The sequence below is a fragment of the Gymnoscopelus braueri genome, assembly GCF_963280865.1.
Source record: "Gymnoscopelus braueri genome assembly, chromosome: 16".
In the NCBI taxonomy this organism is placed as follows: Eukaryota; Metazoa; Chordata; class Actinopteri; order Myctophiformes; family Myctophidae; genus Gymnoscopelus; species Gymnoscopelus braueri.
The window spans coordinates 1,889,750-1,907,476 of NC_137616.1; the positions used below are offsets into that span (position 1 = coordinate 1,889,750).

General features: G+C 39.5%; 1 protein-coding gene across 1 annotated transcript in view; it reads left to right on the forward strand.

The window, feature by feature from the left end:
* The first annotated feature begins 360 nt into the window (after positions 1-360).
* LOC308102667 (C-C chemokine receptor type 6-like) overlaps positions 361-17,727 on the forward strand; it is a 30,131-nt gene continuing 12,764 nt past the window's right edge. The window contains exons 1-4 of the mRNA XM_080452496.1: positions 361-447; positions 6,172-6,239; positions 6,687-6,880; positions 9,122-9,271. Of these exons, the coding sequence (XP_080308622.1) occupies positions 6,186-6,239; positions 6,687-6,880; positions 9,122-9,271 (398 nt within the window). The 5' untranslated portion in view covers positions 361-447; positions 6,172-6,185. The remainder of the gene's footprint in view (positions 448-6,171; positions 6,240-6,686; positions 6,881-9,121; positions 9,272-17,727) is intronic.

Sequence of the window (17,727 nt, forward strand, 5' to 3'; positions counted from 1 at the left end):
GGTCCTATTTACACGCACGCACGCACGCACGCACGCACGCACGCACGCACGCACGCGCACACACACACACACACACACACACACACACACACACACACACACACACACACACAAATGGAGTAAAGTATACAAATAGGCCTACATTTACTCAAGTACTGTACATGAGTACAATTTTGAGGTATTTTTACTTTCCTGGAGTATTTCCAATTTTCAATATACATACGTACACACACACACACACACACACACACACACACACACACACACACACACACACACACACACACACACACACACACACACACACACACACACACACAGGGTGCCTCCCATGCGGTATGGTAGTGAGGCATTATTCATGTGGTTCCTGTCTTTACCTGAGCGAGTCAGAGAGAGAGAGAGAGAGAGAGAGAGAGAGAGAAGAGGTGTTGCATGTGTGTTCTGCCGGTAAGCACTCTCCCTTTTACATATTTTTATTGTTTCATTTTATCGTCACTCTTTGTATCAGCATGTTTTTGATTAGATGGTCTTTCTGAAAACACACAAAAAGCCTCATGTGTGGTTTTATCTTTGAAGGAAACGCAACAATGTCTCTGACAGCAGGAATTCATCTCTCAGCTTGGAGAAATTACTCAAAAGTGACTCTAAAAACATGTTTAGTAATCTGATTACCAAACATTGAGAATATATAGGATTGGAAGACAGAGTTGGAGGTGATTCTCAAAGTCCACGATACAGTATATGAAGTGCAAATAATCATTTAATTTGATTAAAATGTGTCTAATGAGTAAAAATACTTAAAAGTACATAGAATGAGTAAAAATACTTGAAAGTCTATTATAGTACTGTATTTGAGTTAAAGTACTTACAAGTAATCAAAGGGAGTTAGAAGACTTAGCGAGTGGCAGGCACACTTAACATTTCTTAGAGATGTTGTTTCTAGTTGAAATTGTAACCCCAGAACCTAATCTGCATATTGTAACTCTAGACTGTGGTTTTGTTTATTAGTTTTTCGTACGATCGCAATATGAAATCAGATCAATCATCAGTATCATCCCATTGCTTATTAACCTATTAAAGCATCTGTGTCATTTTAACCACTTTAACTACATGTTAACATGTTGTTGCTTTGGCTATTCAAAAATAGCAGATATACAAGCTCATAGCGCGTCACTTCGTGCCGCGCTATGAGCTTGTAGATCTGATTTTTTTTTTTGCAAATCTTTGACTAATATTTATTAAAGCAAACTCTTTTCAACTCAAATCTTTGCTTCTGGGGGTCCCTGGAACTGAATATTTTGAGATGAGGGACCGCGGCCAAATACATAATTCTGGGGGGTACTTGACACGAAAAAAAATTGAGCACCACTGATATAGAAAAATACGTTTTTTTTCAGAAAACTGTTAGAATTTAGAAGACGTTGAGTAGAATCGGCCTCGGGTCTTAATGGGTTCATCTCGTTTGTCCAGGAACACGTGTGAATCTGTGTTGGTTTTCAGAGCTCAGTGACATTTGATGGGAAGGGAAGTGATTGTAAAGTAAACTACAGCCTTTGTTGACTGACGGCTTGTCAACTTGTCATTGTGCGTCAAGCAGAAGTTCAGTAAGGGAACAGAAACTTGAGGAGGAAGGACTTTCATCGTTTTAACAATTACATTCATTCTCTTATTGAACCACTTATACTTATTTAACCAGTGTCCTCTGGGAGTCTATACTAACAGGCCCCCCTCCTTTTCTCCCTCTATGCCAAATATCTTTGGCCGAAAACGGCCGATCTACAAGCCCACAACGTGTTTTTGATTGATTGATTGATTATACTTTATTTAGAAGATTTGCAGAGAAAAAGCACATGGAATTACAGTTTACAATACAAGGTCAGCTAAAATGGATCGCTCATAAAAGCCGCAATTGCTTGTTTCAAACGAGATTCCCACGTACTCAATTCATGTAGACATTAAAAAACAGACAGATATACACCACTATGCAGAACATCATAAGAACATTTTAAAAGTAAGAAAAACTAAAAGAAACACGTAGTGGGGCTTGTAGATCAGCTATTTTCGCCCCCAAAAATGGGATTGTAGAGTTTATGTGGTTAATCGTGGTGTTAATCTGGGGTCATGCTGATAATCTGATATAATCTGATATAGTATGATATAATCTGTACTATTTCACAACTGCTACTGAGGAGTGTAGTGGCTGAAAAAAAAATCCCACTAGCACAGTAAACTGCATAAATTGCATACTATATTGCACTTTTATATTTTGAAAGCATTTCCAAAATTGGCCAAAAATAATACATCTATTTCAGCCTGCCAAATGAGATAAATATAAACTATGTTGCTGCTGGGTCTGTGACTCAAAATGATCTGGGTATACGTGCAAAACATGCACAAAAACATTTCACCACAATATTGCAACGCAGCAGAATAATGCTCGTAAGCATAGTTGTGTTAAACGCCGCAGTCTAAACCACAACACCCCGTCCCTAACATCACTAAATGGGTCAGTCCGTTCTAGCTGAGGTTAAATGACCTCATTCTGAGCTAACTTCCTCCAAAACACGCTGCCTGCCTCCACCTGTGGTGGTAAAAGTACTCACATTGTTTTACTTAAGTAAAAGTATCAATACTGCAATGCAGAAGTCCTCTGTTGCAAGTAAATGTCCGGAATTCGAAATTTTCTTGAGTAAAAGTACAAAAGTATTGGCATCAAAATATACTTAAAGTACCAAAAGTAAAAGTACTAAAATGTTTGAAAATTAGGGTTTATTATTTTCAAATAGCCTAGGAATAAAATAGGGCTAAAGTGGTTCATGTATGTTTTATAATAATAATTTATATTTGCAAAGTAACTAGTAAAGTTTTCAAATAATTGTAGTGGAGTAAAAGTTACTTTACACCACTGCCTCCTCCTCCTCCTCCACCTCTTCCTCCTCCAGATGAACCACAGCACACCTTTCTATTCTAAAAATGTCTTCTAAACCTTAACTTATAAATAGTTTTCTGTTGCTTATGTTGCTATAATATCAGTGGTTCTCAAACTTGTTCATGTCAAGGACCACCAAAATGATACAGTATGTATTTAGCCGTCGACCCCCCCACCTCAAAATATGTTGTTCCAGGGACGCCCCAGAAGCAAAGATTTGACTCTAAAACATATATATACTGTATATATATTCAAAGATTTGCACACGTTGTCACGATTAAAAAAAAATAGCAGATCTACAATCTCTATGAGCTTGCACAGTGCAAGCTCATAGAAATTGCAGATCTGCTATTTTTTAATAGCCAAAGTATAGAATTATGGTTAAAGTGGTTGAAATAATTGTGATGCTATATTAACTGCTTTTGCTGAGGACCCCCTGATTTTTGAATCTTATTGTATTGTTATGGTTGAAGACACTTTAATTCCAGTAGAATGATTCACTGCCTGCTAGTGAACCTCAAACTATGCTCCACACATTAACCTGTTACAGTATGAGACCATTATCCTATAAACCTGTCTGCTGGAAACTGATAAACATATTTTATCCATCCATAAAATAAAAAGAATATTATTTCCCAGAAGCTATCAATGATTTGCTTCATTATTCGTAGCCTACTTGACTAATAAGGAACACTGTGTTGACCTGGTCTTACAGACAAAAGGTTTAAGCTTATGTTGCTATATCAGTGGTTCTCAAACTTTTTCATGTCAAGGACCCCCAAAATGATATGCATGTGGCCGCCGAACCCCCCATCTCAAAATATTTTGTTCCAGGGACCCCCAGAACCAAAGATTTGTGTTAAAAATGTTCGCCTTTTAAAAAACAAGATTTATCAAAAAGTTTAAAAAATAGCAGATCTACAAGCTCATAGCATGGCCCTCGGTGCCGTGCTACGAACTTGTAGATCTGCTATTTTTGAATAGCCAAAGTATAAAATATGGATATTCAACGCTTTATTAACTAATTTTGCTGCTGTGGACCCCCTGGTATCCCGCCACAAGGACCCCTGGGGGTCCCCGGACCCCACTTTGAGAACCAATGCTCTATTCCCCTTGTGGTCTCCTGATACATGTTTTTTCAGGCTAATTTTTTGAAAGAAACCAGTGTCACACATCCTTTAATGGACGGTGTCAGGTTATTCCACATGTAGGTGGCACAGCAGTAGAATGAGAGCATTCCCATGTTTGTTGTAAATCTGGGTGCTACCAGATCGTTTTCACTCCCTCAGGGGCCCCTGGCAGCAGTAAAGCTGGGTTGGGTTGTACAATGTGGTCCGTGGGCAGGGGCGGATTAACCCTCCGTGGTGCCCAGTGGGCAGTGGTGGAAAAAGTACAAAAACATTTTAGACAGAGTCGATATGTATCTTTCCCATTAAGAAAAACAAAACCATGTGAATGTGTATTCTCTGCTCTTCAGCACGCTGCAGGATCTGCTCATCCATTTGTACATTTTAGAGTTAAACATGTAGTAGTTGTGGATCTGTTTCACTGCATTTCCAAGACTGAGGAACCGCATGGATAGCAACTTGTAGCCTTTATCAGCGTATCTGACAGGAAGTACCATCTACTTCAGTGGTTCTCAACCTGTGGGTCAGGGGGGTGCCCAACCACAGGTTTTTAATACCACAGGTTTTTAATACCACTAGGTTTTTAATGCAACCACAGGTTGGGTTTTTAATACCACAGGTTTTTAATACCACCAGGTTTTTAAATTCACCCACAGGTTGGGTTTTTAATACCACAGGTTCTTAATTCAACCACAGGTTGAGTTTTTATTACCGCAGGTTTTTAATACCTAAAAAAAAAGTGGAGAAAGAGAAGAAAAAAAAGACCTTTAGGGTGCGGTCACACCACAATTTTGTTTTACCTATGGGGCGGAATCTGGCAATGCTTTTTCAATGAGAATCGTGTGGATTAATGGTCTTGCGCATCTTTCCGTGTGTCACCTTCGTTTATGCGCTCTATGCTGCTTTCCCCCTCTGTCCAATCGGGTGAGTCGAAGGCGGACCGTCCCAAGACTCAGGAAGCAACATGGTGCTTGTGATAGAGCAACTGGTTGTAGCTGTTGCATGGGAGGGTCCTGAAAGTGAGTGACAGGTGCGTCACTCCGTTTTTTAGAATGCGGTCGGGCACAACCTGAGTTTAACAGCGGGCAATATTTTGGTGTGACCGCGCCCTTACTGCATCAAAAGTAATCAACAAACTATACAATAAAAACTGGTCAAACATTGGCCAAATTGTCAAATAATAAGAAAGAGGCAAAGATTTTGAAAATATTGTGAGGCTGACCTTGTAGATCAGCTATTTTCACAAAATGTATCTGTGGAACCGAGTCAAACTAAATGAAATGCCTCAACTCCTAAAATTCCAAGTGCTTGTCAGTGTGGGTGGGGGGGGTCCCAGTTCAACTATGATTATTTTTGGGGGGGTCCCAGTTCAAATATGATCATTTTGGGGGGTCCCAGTTCAAATATGATTATTTTGGGGGGTCGCAGCCTGAAAAAGTTGAGAACCACTGATCTACTTCACCAAAGTAAGAAGAGAGGAGATGAACCCTAAAGCTCTGCTACACTGCACAGGGGGTCCCCAGCACAATGAGTTAATATACCATTGAAATCAGTTTAACCACTTTAACCCTATATACATTGGCTATTTGGAAATAGCCGATCTACAAGCTCACGACGTGTCACGACGTGTCACGATGTGACGTGTTGCGAGCTTGTATACTATTTTCACTCCAAAATGGATTTGCAACAAGAGGGAAAAGTGGGTGTGCCATTTTTCCGCCAAGGAGTGGTTTTGATGCTAAATTAATACTTGGAATGGATTCAGAATAATGAAAAATCCCTAGTTTCCCCCTCTGAAGCTACTTAACGGGATAGTTCACGCAAAAAAATGTGTCCTATCGATTAGTCGCCATGGAGACTTGAATTCTGAATATTTTTTTTTCTTTTGTCACATTCCTAAGCCAATAAGCAAACTGGGGGTCCTTGAAATTAAAATGGTTGAGAATCACTGCTAGAGCCGTAAAAATCTTCTCTTATGGGGGTCCCTGGCATATCTTTTCAAATGGGGGTCCACAGGCTAATAATTGTCAATGAGAACCACTGCAATAAAGTATTCAATCAATCAATCAATCAATCAATCAATCAATTAATCAATCTCTCTCCCTCCCTCCACAGCTACAAGGGACATAATGTTCAACCTATCAGGGGCCAGTGTGGGCGGCGTCTCCAACAGCAGCATGGAGGTAGGGCGATTATGACCATTATGACATTTTACTTGACAATTGATTGTTGCACGAATAATTATGATTAACAATTGAATTGTGTTTTTGTCGTTGAACACTGGAGCTGGATGAATAAAAATTACATTTCTGTACATTTCTATTTCTGCTTTTAGCCTTTGAAGTTGTACAGGGCAGATATGACAAATAACCTAAATATACAAAGAAATAACTGGCATATTTCATAACTTCAAACTTAAGAAAAAAAGAAAAGAAATTGCCGAACTACAAGCTCGCAACGTGTCGCATCGTGAGCTTGCAAGATCAGCTATTTCCGCATTTTTTTGCAAGAGTTTTGAACTATATGGAAATTTTTCAACATGGAAACGATTGCGACGATTATACAAAGAATAATTGCGATTATCTCAAATAATTGCGATTAATCAGACGATTGTGTAATAATTGTGACAGGCCTACACGGAGGACTACAGACCAGACTACGAGCCTACCGACTATCCCGACGATCTCTTCGATTACGTGGAGCCGTGCGAGATGAGCGCCAACCGTGGGGTGGAGGTGGTGGTGGGACCCTACATCCACTCCGTCATCTGCGTCCTGGGTCTGATAGGAAACTGTCTGGTCATCGTCACCTACGCCTTCTACAAGTAGGGCTTGTCATGATTACAACATTTAACCGCTTAAACCCCATATGGAGAGCTGGAGTCCCTCAGGGCTCCATTCTTCTGCCTGCATGTCATGTCCTAGTGTAAGCGAATAGGGGAAGGGAATCAACGTCACTTGATGCCTTTGTTTAGCCCCAAAAAACGTCAGCTGTAGCGAAATTGGGCCAAACAAAGGTGCTTATTGGTCAAAAACCCGGATGTGTGTCTCAAAGAATACTAGTGTATTTTCTGTTTTCTCATCGGCTGAAAATAGCCGATCGACAAGCTCACAACGCGACGCAACTAGTCGCGTTGTGAGCTTGTCGATCTTCTATTTTCAGCTAAAGCTTTCCCCACAATACCGATGCTGGGGTTTAAGTGGTTTAGTTGATGAGTTTTGGGCATTGGAACATAATTATGAATACAATTTTCGTTTGTGTTTTTTTTTTTTAGGCTTCATAAATCACAAATGGCACAGGGGCAGTTATTATGGCCTAGTGGTTAAGGCTCATACGGTATGCAGGCTCTAATGCTTCGACGAGCCCGACGACTGTTGCTGCTTGTCACTCCCTGTCTCTCTCTCCTGTTTCCTGTCTCTCTCTACTGTGTTAATATAACCCCGCATCACCAGTCTTTCCACCTCGGAGGAAAGCCTGGTATTCGTTATTAAATGGCCCGTGTGATCCGGTAAAAAAAGAAAGAAAAATAAATAGCTTCCGGCTTCCGTTTTTTGCTGCTTCCGGTTTTGCGGAGCCGCTTTGTTTTGGTTCCCCATTTTAAATGCTGAATTGATTACAAAGGTAGACTAGTCTAAATAGTCTCCGGAAAGTACACTTACATTTATATTTATTTTGTATTTTAAAAATAAGCTAAACTACGCCGCATCAAGGATTTTATTAGGTAGGCCCTAAAATTACAACGCCCTTGATCGCGGCCGGGGTTATTTGGGGGTGAGGCATAGGGTTGCTTCCGCTCCCGACCGGATCACACACCCGAAAAAGGTATTGATCCCAGGCTAGTATTAATAAAACATCAACTGATGCACAAACTTGGACACATCATCAGTAGGGGTGTGCCGACGGATACACTAATTTCACGAAAAGATACGATACGATATTGGGCTCACAACTTCGATACGATTTCGATACGATACGATACGCACTTTTTTATTATAAAAATATATGGGGGAGAAAAAAAGCAAATGCTAACAAATAATTCTGTTTTTGCATTATTCAGACATGCAAACTTATAGCCGTTTCGTATCGCGGGACGATATATCGGCACACCCTGCAGTGTTGTTACCTGGAGTCACTGGGTGTTTGGGGTCTTGCAACAGACACCCTCCTCCAGGCGACCCGACCGATGCTGATCAGATCCCGGCCTGTGTCCAAGTGTCACGCTACTGCCCCCACTGTATCTTGGGGGTTGGAGACAGACAGTGCTAATTAGGGGTAGTGCAGGCACTATAGCCAGACCGACAACGCGGATCCACTCACACATGGAACGTATGTGAGTGAATCCACGCCATCAGTCCGGCCGATGCCAGGCCAGGTTAGTTGAGATGTTGCAGCTGGTGTTGGCGACACTAGGAGGCTCTAGGCCAGGGGTCTTCAACGTTTTCAGCCCAAGGACCCTCTAGTTGAGAGAGAGATGAAGCAGGGACCCCCTCTATATTGTATACAATTGTTTCAGATTAAACAAATTTTTTTTGGCTCCTCCTTCGTCTGACCAGAAGTCGGGGCTTCTCTGTGCGTTGCGTCGTCGTTGCTGCTGGGCAAAAACATCTCACTCTGCCTTGATGGATTAAACCCTCCCTGCAGGTTTCACCGCAGCCTGTAGCTTTTGGTTCTTCCTCACGGAAGAAGTGGTTTGGGGTGCCAACCCTCTCCACCCCGGCCGTCATCTGTCTCTCCAAGTGTCTGTCTCTCCTCTGTGTACTATCATTAAACGCAGAAAAGCCCCCGAAAATATATATATTTTTTCAAATAGCTAATTACGTACAAGCTTATAACACGTCACTTTGTGACAGCTATACATTATAGTATAACTGTACGTTATAGTATAACTGTATAACAAGTTATAAGCTTATACGCTATGTTTTGGAAAATGTTTGAACATGCAGGAACCTTTTTCTACACGGAAACGATTATCCCGATTATGCAAAAAGATATTGTGATTATTTTAAATAATTGCCATTAGGCGAGTTATGTAATAATCATGACGGGCCTCTACTACATCTACCAGGCGTTCCAAGTCCATGACGGACGTGTACCTGCTCAACGTAGCACTTGCAGATCTGCTGTTTGTGGCGGCACTGCCCCTCATCATCTACAACGAGGCGTGGGATTGGACCATGGGCCCTGTGGCCTGCAAGCTGCTCCACGGCGTCTACAGGTTTTTACCTTGTTCTTTTACCATTTAAACAAGTAAGACGCGCGAACGCTGGAGGCGAACGCAGATTTGCCTCGATCTCCAGGCTTTTATTGCTTAGTTTTGCTAAAAAATAAAAGCCTGGCCCAGCGGGTCGGTGTACTCGGAGGTGGAAAGACTGCTCGAAAATTGTGTGTGTGTGTGTGTGTGTGTGTGTGTGTGTGTGTGTGTGTGTGTGTGTGTGTGTGTGTGTGTGTGTGTGTGTGTGTGTGTGTGTGTGTGTGTGTGTGTGTGGGGCAGGCTGTGTCTGCTGCACTCTGGCGCTGCACTCTGGCGCCCTCTACTAGGTAGTGCATGAACACAGACACACACACCGACACACACACACACACACTCACAAGCCGAGCAGAGTTTCATAGTAGGCTCCACTTGGGCGGAGGCCTCCTTCCGCGTTCGCAACAACCGCTAAATATTTTTGCTGCTGCCTTTTATTGAGATTTTAGTTTTATCACGTCTTCTGCAAAGTAATTTTTTCTCTTATATCCTGTTTAGTTTTAACTTTGTTTTTCTTTTACTGAATTCAAACGCCCTTTTATAATTTTCTTAGCAACTTAGCGTTGACCTAGCGTTCCGAGTAGTAGTAGTAAAGGGCACTTCGGTAGCTAAATGCTAAGCTAACAACATGCTAACATGCTAATTGTGTTAGCATCCGCCATTTTGTTTTTAGTGACGTCATCATTAGGGGGCGTGCCCAAGCATGCCCTGACATGTCTGACCCCCTGCTGTGTGGAGGGGGGAGTGGAGGGGGGTTTGGCGCCCCCTGCTGGTAAGGGGAGGAAGTAGGAGGGGGGTTAATTCAATTACTGTGTCTGAGTGGGTGTGTCCCAGACAGGATAACGTGTATTGAAAGGTGAAGGGAGTGGGGGGTGTAGGGGGGTGTGGTTGGGTAACCTAGACAGTGATAATTGAATACACTCAAAAAGGCTAGTGGGGTTTCTGTTTTGTTTTATTCTTAAAGAATAAGAATTGTTATTCTTTGATCAAATGTTTGCGTGTAATTGACTGCTGCAATGTCACTTGAGATTTACAGGCTTCAAGTGGTTGTTTAAAAGGTAACTTTGATTGACTTAGGGCATATTATAGTCTTATTTTAGAAAAATCACTCTTTTATAAATTATTCTTAAAGGGTATAATAATTTTAATACCTATAATGACTTTAGAACATATGCCGTAGCAGGGTTTTATTTTCTAACAGTATTCCTTACTCCCTTGTAGTTAAACTGGGGAACATGCAAAGGAATCAAGGTGCATTAAGAGTGTAACAGGCTGGCAAGTGGTTCTTTAGTCTAGTCTTTTCACACACGGTTTGATTAAAATAAAAATATATTTTTTTAAAGCAATGGTAGCTAAACCTTAATGTGAGATAAGACAACACTGAACAACATCACCATGTTAAACATTTATAACTTTTTTTTTACTGCATACACAGCTTTAGAAAAACAAGTATTTAAAAATACCCCCAGTGCATGCTGGGTAATTATTTTAGCCAATGGGAGTGGCCCCCCTAGTGACATAGCTGATTGAAAATGTCCCACTCACAGGGTGTTGTTATACAGTGTGAACAAGTAGAATGCACCATTGACACAACCTATGTATTGTGTTTAAAGCTGCATTTACTCGCTACTCTTTTAATTCCCTAAAGTACACAGTCCTTTAACAAAAAGGTTTGAACACTTTGAATGTGATTCTAAAAGATGTTAACACATCAGGATAGAGGATACATTGAAAGTCTAACAGGTTTGGTACCACTGTCTAGTTTCTAGTCCTTTCACTGCAGGTTTTAAAAATGTATATATATAAATTAAATTTTAAAAGGCTAATGGTAGCTAAACCTTAATGTGACACAAAGACAACCCTAACAATATCACCATATTAAACATTTATAACTTTTTTTTTTACAAGTGGAGTGCAACTTGATATGATTAATGTAATGATAGGACTCAGGTTGCACTTTAAAAGGGAGACAGGCTGGCAACTGGCTCTAGTCTCTAACCTTTTCACTGACGGTTTGATTAAAATAAAAATCTTTTTTTTTTAAATTTTTAAAGCAACGGTAGCTTAACCTTAATGTGACACAACACTGAACAACATCATACAAAAACATGTTCTAACTTAGTACTGCATATACAGCCATAGCATGCAAGTATTCAGAATTTACCGCAGTGCATGCTGGGTAATTATTTTTAACCAATAGCTGAGCTTTGATGTGGTTGATCCATCTTTGGAGAGCTTACACAGTAACTGTTTCACTTTCATTTTGTTTTAAGACACTTTTTATGTCTTACTACTAAACAAAAGAGTAGATTAACTTACTGACCCCCAGCCAATATATATTTTCTAACTAACTTACTGCATCTTTTAAGATGTGACACAAGACAAACCCCTAACCACCTTACCACATAAGACATTTATATCTTTTTTATTGCAATAGCTTGTAGTAAGCAAGTATTTAAAAGTTACCACAATGCATGCTGGGTATTTTTTTATTTTTTACTTCTTACTCACCGTCTCAGAGGATCATAGTGTCTCACTGTTTGTTAGTTTTTTTGCTTGCAGTATCATGTAGTATATATTTCTTCTCTCTGTGTATTACTTTTACCTAAAAAATGTATACATAAAGGTGCTAAGCTATCTATACAATGCTATATCTACATACTCAAACTCCATATTAACAAGAGTTTGGTGAAGAAACATATTTTCTGAAAATGAATTCAATGTTTTTGGCTGAAACACTACACCATTTCTATATTAAACCCAGAAGAAGTAACCTCCGTAGGCCTATTGTGAATTAGTAATTAACAGAGTACATTGGATCATGGTCTCCCGCATGCCTGCCGGGTAAGTATAACCTCCTCACGCTATTCGTGGAGGGAAGCACCCACCCCACGTACAAGTCACACTTACGGTTCATACGATTTTAAAGTTTCTCTCAATGCATGCTGGGTAATTATTTTTAACCAATGACTGAGCCTCGATGTGGTTGAACCATCTATGAGATCATTCACAATAACGGTTTCACTATCAGTTTTTTAAGACACTTTTTTACTTCTTACTTCCAAACAAAAGAGTAGATTAACTTACCGACCCAACCAATATATATTTTCTAACTAACTTACTGCAGCTTTTAAGATGGTGCACAAGGCAACCTTAACCAACATCATACAAAAACATGTTCTAACTTGATACTGCATACATAGCTTTAGTAGACAAGGATGTCAGATCATCCTGCAATGCATGCTGGGTAATTATTTTTTAACCAATGGGAGGATCAGTAAAACACTGAGTGCATTGGATCGTAGTTTCTCACCAGCCTGCCAGTGCCAGGTAACAAAGCCAGGAATCTGGTTACGATGGCTCCCCCTGCCAGGTAAGTATGACTTCCTCACGCTATTCGTGGAGGGAAGGGGCCCACACACGTACTAGTCACACTTACGGTTCATACAACACACGCTCAATCACACACTACTATGTTAACGTACACACATTTTATGAACTAGTTGATCAGCTATTTTAGAAACATTTTGAAAATAATGTGTCACCCACTTCTTTTCAGGACAAAAGTGTGGTTATTTACGCACTTTTAAAAGCTTCATGTTTTGTCTGTCTTATGTCTTTAGTGTTTTTATGTGTTTTTGAATACTTTTATTAATAGTATGCAGAGACAAGCATAGGGCTGTACCGTATTGTGTTCATTCTATTGAACATGTAATATATGTAAAATTGCATTATGTACATGTTTCCAAATAACATTTCTTGAAACTAAGATCTGTATTACTTATTGTAAGTCACTGATTTTGTTAAATACTATTAGTCTACCCTAGATTGTTTTAAACTAAGTATATTGATATTATATAATGTGTGATAAATTGATGATTTAAGCTGGAAATGAGTTCTTGAGCTTTTTAATTTGTTTTTTTAACATATTAATCTCAGGGGAAGGTTAGCCAGGATTAAAGTTAACCTGTAAACAGATGACAGGCTGCTCATTATTCAGCCATGTACTCTTTTTAATCCACGGTTTTCAAAAATCTAAATTATAATTTTGAAGTCTAGGTTAGATAAAGCTGAATGTTACACCAAACATCTCCTAATAAATATATATTTTCAAACTAACTTATTTACTGTATACATAGCCTTAGAAAAAACTATTATTTTGTGTCACCCCAATGCATGATGGGTAATTACACCCCTCACATACATGGACCAATGAGAGAAGGCGGGGTTTTGAATGTATGCTAATCTGGGCCCCAATAGTGGATATCTGAGTACTCATTCCTATTTACTAGTTGTTAAGAAGACATTTTATCAAGCTGACTAACCCTTATAACTAGGATGTATAAAACTACAATACATTTTCCTCAACAGTGAAAGAAAACTCTGAGAAAATGAATGATTCGGGAATATACCACAAAGCAATTATAGTGGGCATAATATCATTGCTGTACGTGTATTAATGAAACAGCTAAATTTGGTCACATTTCGATTTTTATCATCCGCAACGTAATAGATCTTCTGTAAAGCTCATTTTCATCATGACACCGTGAACATCGATGAATAGATTATATGGCATACACAGTTTTTATTTACATGATTATTATTAAAAACGTATACCATTATCAATTATATTCATATACAACAAACATGAGGTTTCATCTAAATCAATCATTCTCTGTATAACATACATAACATTACGCATAGACCAATCACGTATACCTTGCTGATACTTTAAGACGCACATATCAATGATATATGTACACAGGACCATCACAGGACATACTCCTTTTGAGTCTCCTTGTTTTTCATCATAAAAACTATCAACTACGGCCCTCACGTTTCTATCATTAATGACACGCCTATTATGACCATGGTACCCTGATATTAGCTCTTTATATGTAGTATTCCTAGTTTTTACATAATGAATATGACTTCTAAAAATATCATATCCCTCTGGTGGGTATACAATATCACCGGGCTTTGTATACTGATCAATTACAGAATTCACAAGGGTTATAAGTCTATTGTAAATAGAACCCTCAATACTAGATGTCACCCCCATTGTAATGAATATCAGTATGGTGATCTAGGTGGCCTCTTTATTCTCTGTATTTGGCTATGCCTCGCTGTCCTCCAGAGTGTACAGGAATGACAAATACTGTACAGGAATGACAAATACTGTTGTGCATGGATCTGTCTGTATTCCTTTATCCATGTGATGAGTGTATCGTCCTCTAAATAAGATTCAGTATAATCCACTGCATTGTCTGTAGGATCACACAACTCAGGAGTGCATCGTCCTAGGTATGAAATGAAAAAGTCAGTATAGAAATAAAACCTATGGCCTGTTTCCATTGGGGTCCTTTGTATTCAACTCATAGAATAAAGACTGACCCCGACAGGATTTGAACTTTGATGAATTTGATGAATTTGATGACTATAAACCTTCTGATCTGGAGTCAGACGCGCTACCGTTGTGCCACAGAGTCCTTATAAATTAAGTTTTACTCACCAACATTTCTTGGCTATGTCATATCATGCTTTAATAGAAAAGTGAATACCACTTCAACCAACATGGATAGTATTAGTAATGATAAATAATCACAAAAATGTAAAACTCGTAATGTCTGTTGGAGATCGGCCGTTCTCCTTAGCTCGGAACGTAAAGATCGTTTTTCCTTCATAGAGTGTGCATGTATGGACATGTCTGAGTCTTGTATCAAGCCTGAGCCAAACAGAGGTCTGCAGGGCGGTTTGGAGGTGTGTCAGGGGAGTCACTTTAACCTATTCAGGCCTATGCATAGGTAAAGGGGCCCCCCACGTCACTGAGGGAGTGGTCCTACAAAACGTATATAGGCAGCTCTTTGCAAGAGCTGCTAGGAAGAGAAAACTTCTCTAACTAGAGCTGAAAGTTAACCCGAAAAACACCCCCGCCTGGACATCCTAAGAAAAATATCTTTAAAGTCACTTTCTAACATTGGACTACACTTTGTGTTCGCTGTTGAGTGGATACGCCGTGCTGCGGGGACGACAAACAGGGACCTTTTTACAGCTATTCTGGTGGACTGATTTTTGGACCTAGCAGTATCACGCAACGTTGTGTTACCTGTCGTAATCTAGTGTTATTTTTTTTCATTTCCTACATATTCGCTATGGCCTCTGTATTGGGTAAGTGTTTAATTTCTTATTTCTATGTCTATTACATGTGTGTAATCAGATCATCAATCAGATCACTTTCAATGTAAATGAATGTGGCAAAGAGTTGATCAAATTAATTATTAAATATAGTAAAATACTACATAATCATAGTATTTGTGTGTGTATATATTGTGCATGAGATATTCCATCCAATTTGATCTAATAGTTGTTGTTTTGTTTTGTTTTTGCTTATTTTCTCTCCACACGATAGATCCTCTCTCTGTGCACTCCCTCATGATCTCTAAGGATCATTTTGTGACACCACCGAATGAAGATGCAATACGTTCCGCTGGCTTCTACACATCAGGGAGCGTTAACGATGACACAAACATTCTGCAGAATCATGACTATGCCATGAATCTACGGGGCCAGAACCGTACAAGTGTGACCAAGTCGCCACCGTCACCCTCCTCAGAGGAGATGCCTGACGAAGAGGAGACCGGTTTGAGCGACGTTGAACCTTTAGATTTGTCTTCGTCTCAGCGCTCATCATCATCCACCCCTCTCCCCCCACCTCATCCCTCCCCATCAAGTTCTGAGGAGCTTGGCACCCTCGCTCGTGAACAATTTATCATCCCCAAAGGTCTGGAGCATATGCTATGTTATAGAAGAGAACCTGAACATAGAGTTTCTGTAAAAGATATCAAAAATGCAGCGAGGGAGTGGGACCGTATAGCAGAAAAGCACGAGCAGGGGCGAAAGGAGATGTTACGTAGAGGGAGTGAAATGCGGGCTATCCAAATGATGGGTCACGAGTCAGAGGAGGAAGAGGAGGAAGCACGGTTGAAGGAGGAGGAAGAGGAGATGAGGATAGCTGATAGGGCACGAGAGGTGGCTAGAGAGAGGAAAGTGACCATGTCTGATTATGAGATGGAGCGTGGTGGATCCCTTACAGGTCATCAAATGCTAAAGCTTGGCATGAAAAGACAGATGGACGTACTTTACGTTCCCTTAGCTGATAACGGTTGTATGCTGGTACAGGATGTTAGTTATGCCGTCATTGTATTCAACCGTAGTCGGATGAAGAAGATGAAGGAGATGATGGATTAGTGAGTATGCAGAATTAACTCAAACATTGTTTGACATTGTAAATAGGACAGGACAAGTTACAAATGACATTGAGACTTGGACCCATGAGGTTACTAATTCGTTAGCCTCAAATTCGTCCATTGACTGTATTGGTCCATGAGGCTGTTGCCTATATTCTTTTGCGTCCAAAGACACCTCATCTGACTGACAAAGTAGAAGTCGAAGTCGAAGACTATTATCTGAATTTGCCACGTCACTTTAAAAAGATGTAATGTGTTAAATTCTGCTACTTTCCTACCAACTGAGCTGGATACATGATACATGCATGTCATGCAAAGGGTTGTATAGTAGCTAGACTACTGCTCATTGTTTTATTTTAGACTTTTATTTATTTATTCAGTAAATAACTCTACATGTCTAATGTATTTAAAACCTATTTTGCTTTAGGTGATAGATTATTTAGTCTTATATATATATATACTCACACACTTTTCCAAATCATGAACAGGAATAGTGATAGTAACTACTAACTACTGACTTGATGTATTGAAAATAAAAAACATTCATTACAACATGTGTCTGTTATTATTTCTTTCAGGAATCATGCATGTGTTGGAAACTCGGGGCATTGTTACTACAGAATCCAGAGTGCAAGGAGTGTGTGAAGTTATTTTAAATGAGCTGAGGCTAGATATCACAGCTGATACTCTGGGATATGATCAGCGTCATAATATAATGAACAAACTCGTTCCGTTCTAGAGAAACTCACCGCCTAGAGTACCATGGTCAGCGCTATAGAATTATTAGATTTTCATAGATCATCATTATTTGTGTAGTTTAGCAGATATTATTGAACATATATTCTTGAACATGTAATCACAATAATAATAAATTAAAAAAAAAAGTATATGCTTTTTCCATGAAATAGTCATCTTTTATTTTGTTGGTTATTTCTAACATCTTTGTAAGACAGAAAACTTACCAAGCACAATTTAATTGATACTTTAGTCAGACAACGAGAAGAGTACAATTGATGGTGTTCTTCATAAGGTAGCTTTTTAGCTAGATTGTGTACCCTTAAAGAAATAATAACAGACACATGTTGTAATGAATGTTTTTTATTTTCAATACATCAAGTCAGTAGTTAGTAGTTACTATCACTATTCCTGTTCATGATTTGGAAAAGTGTGTGAGTATAT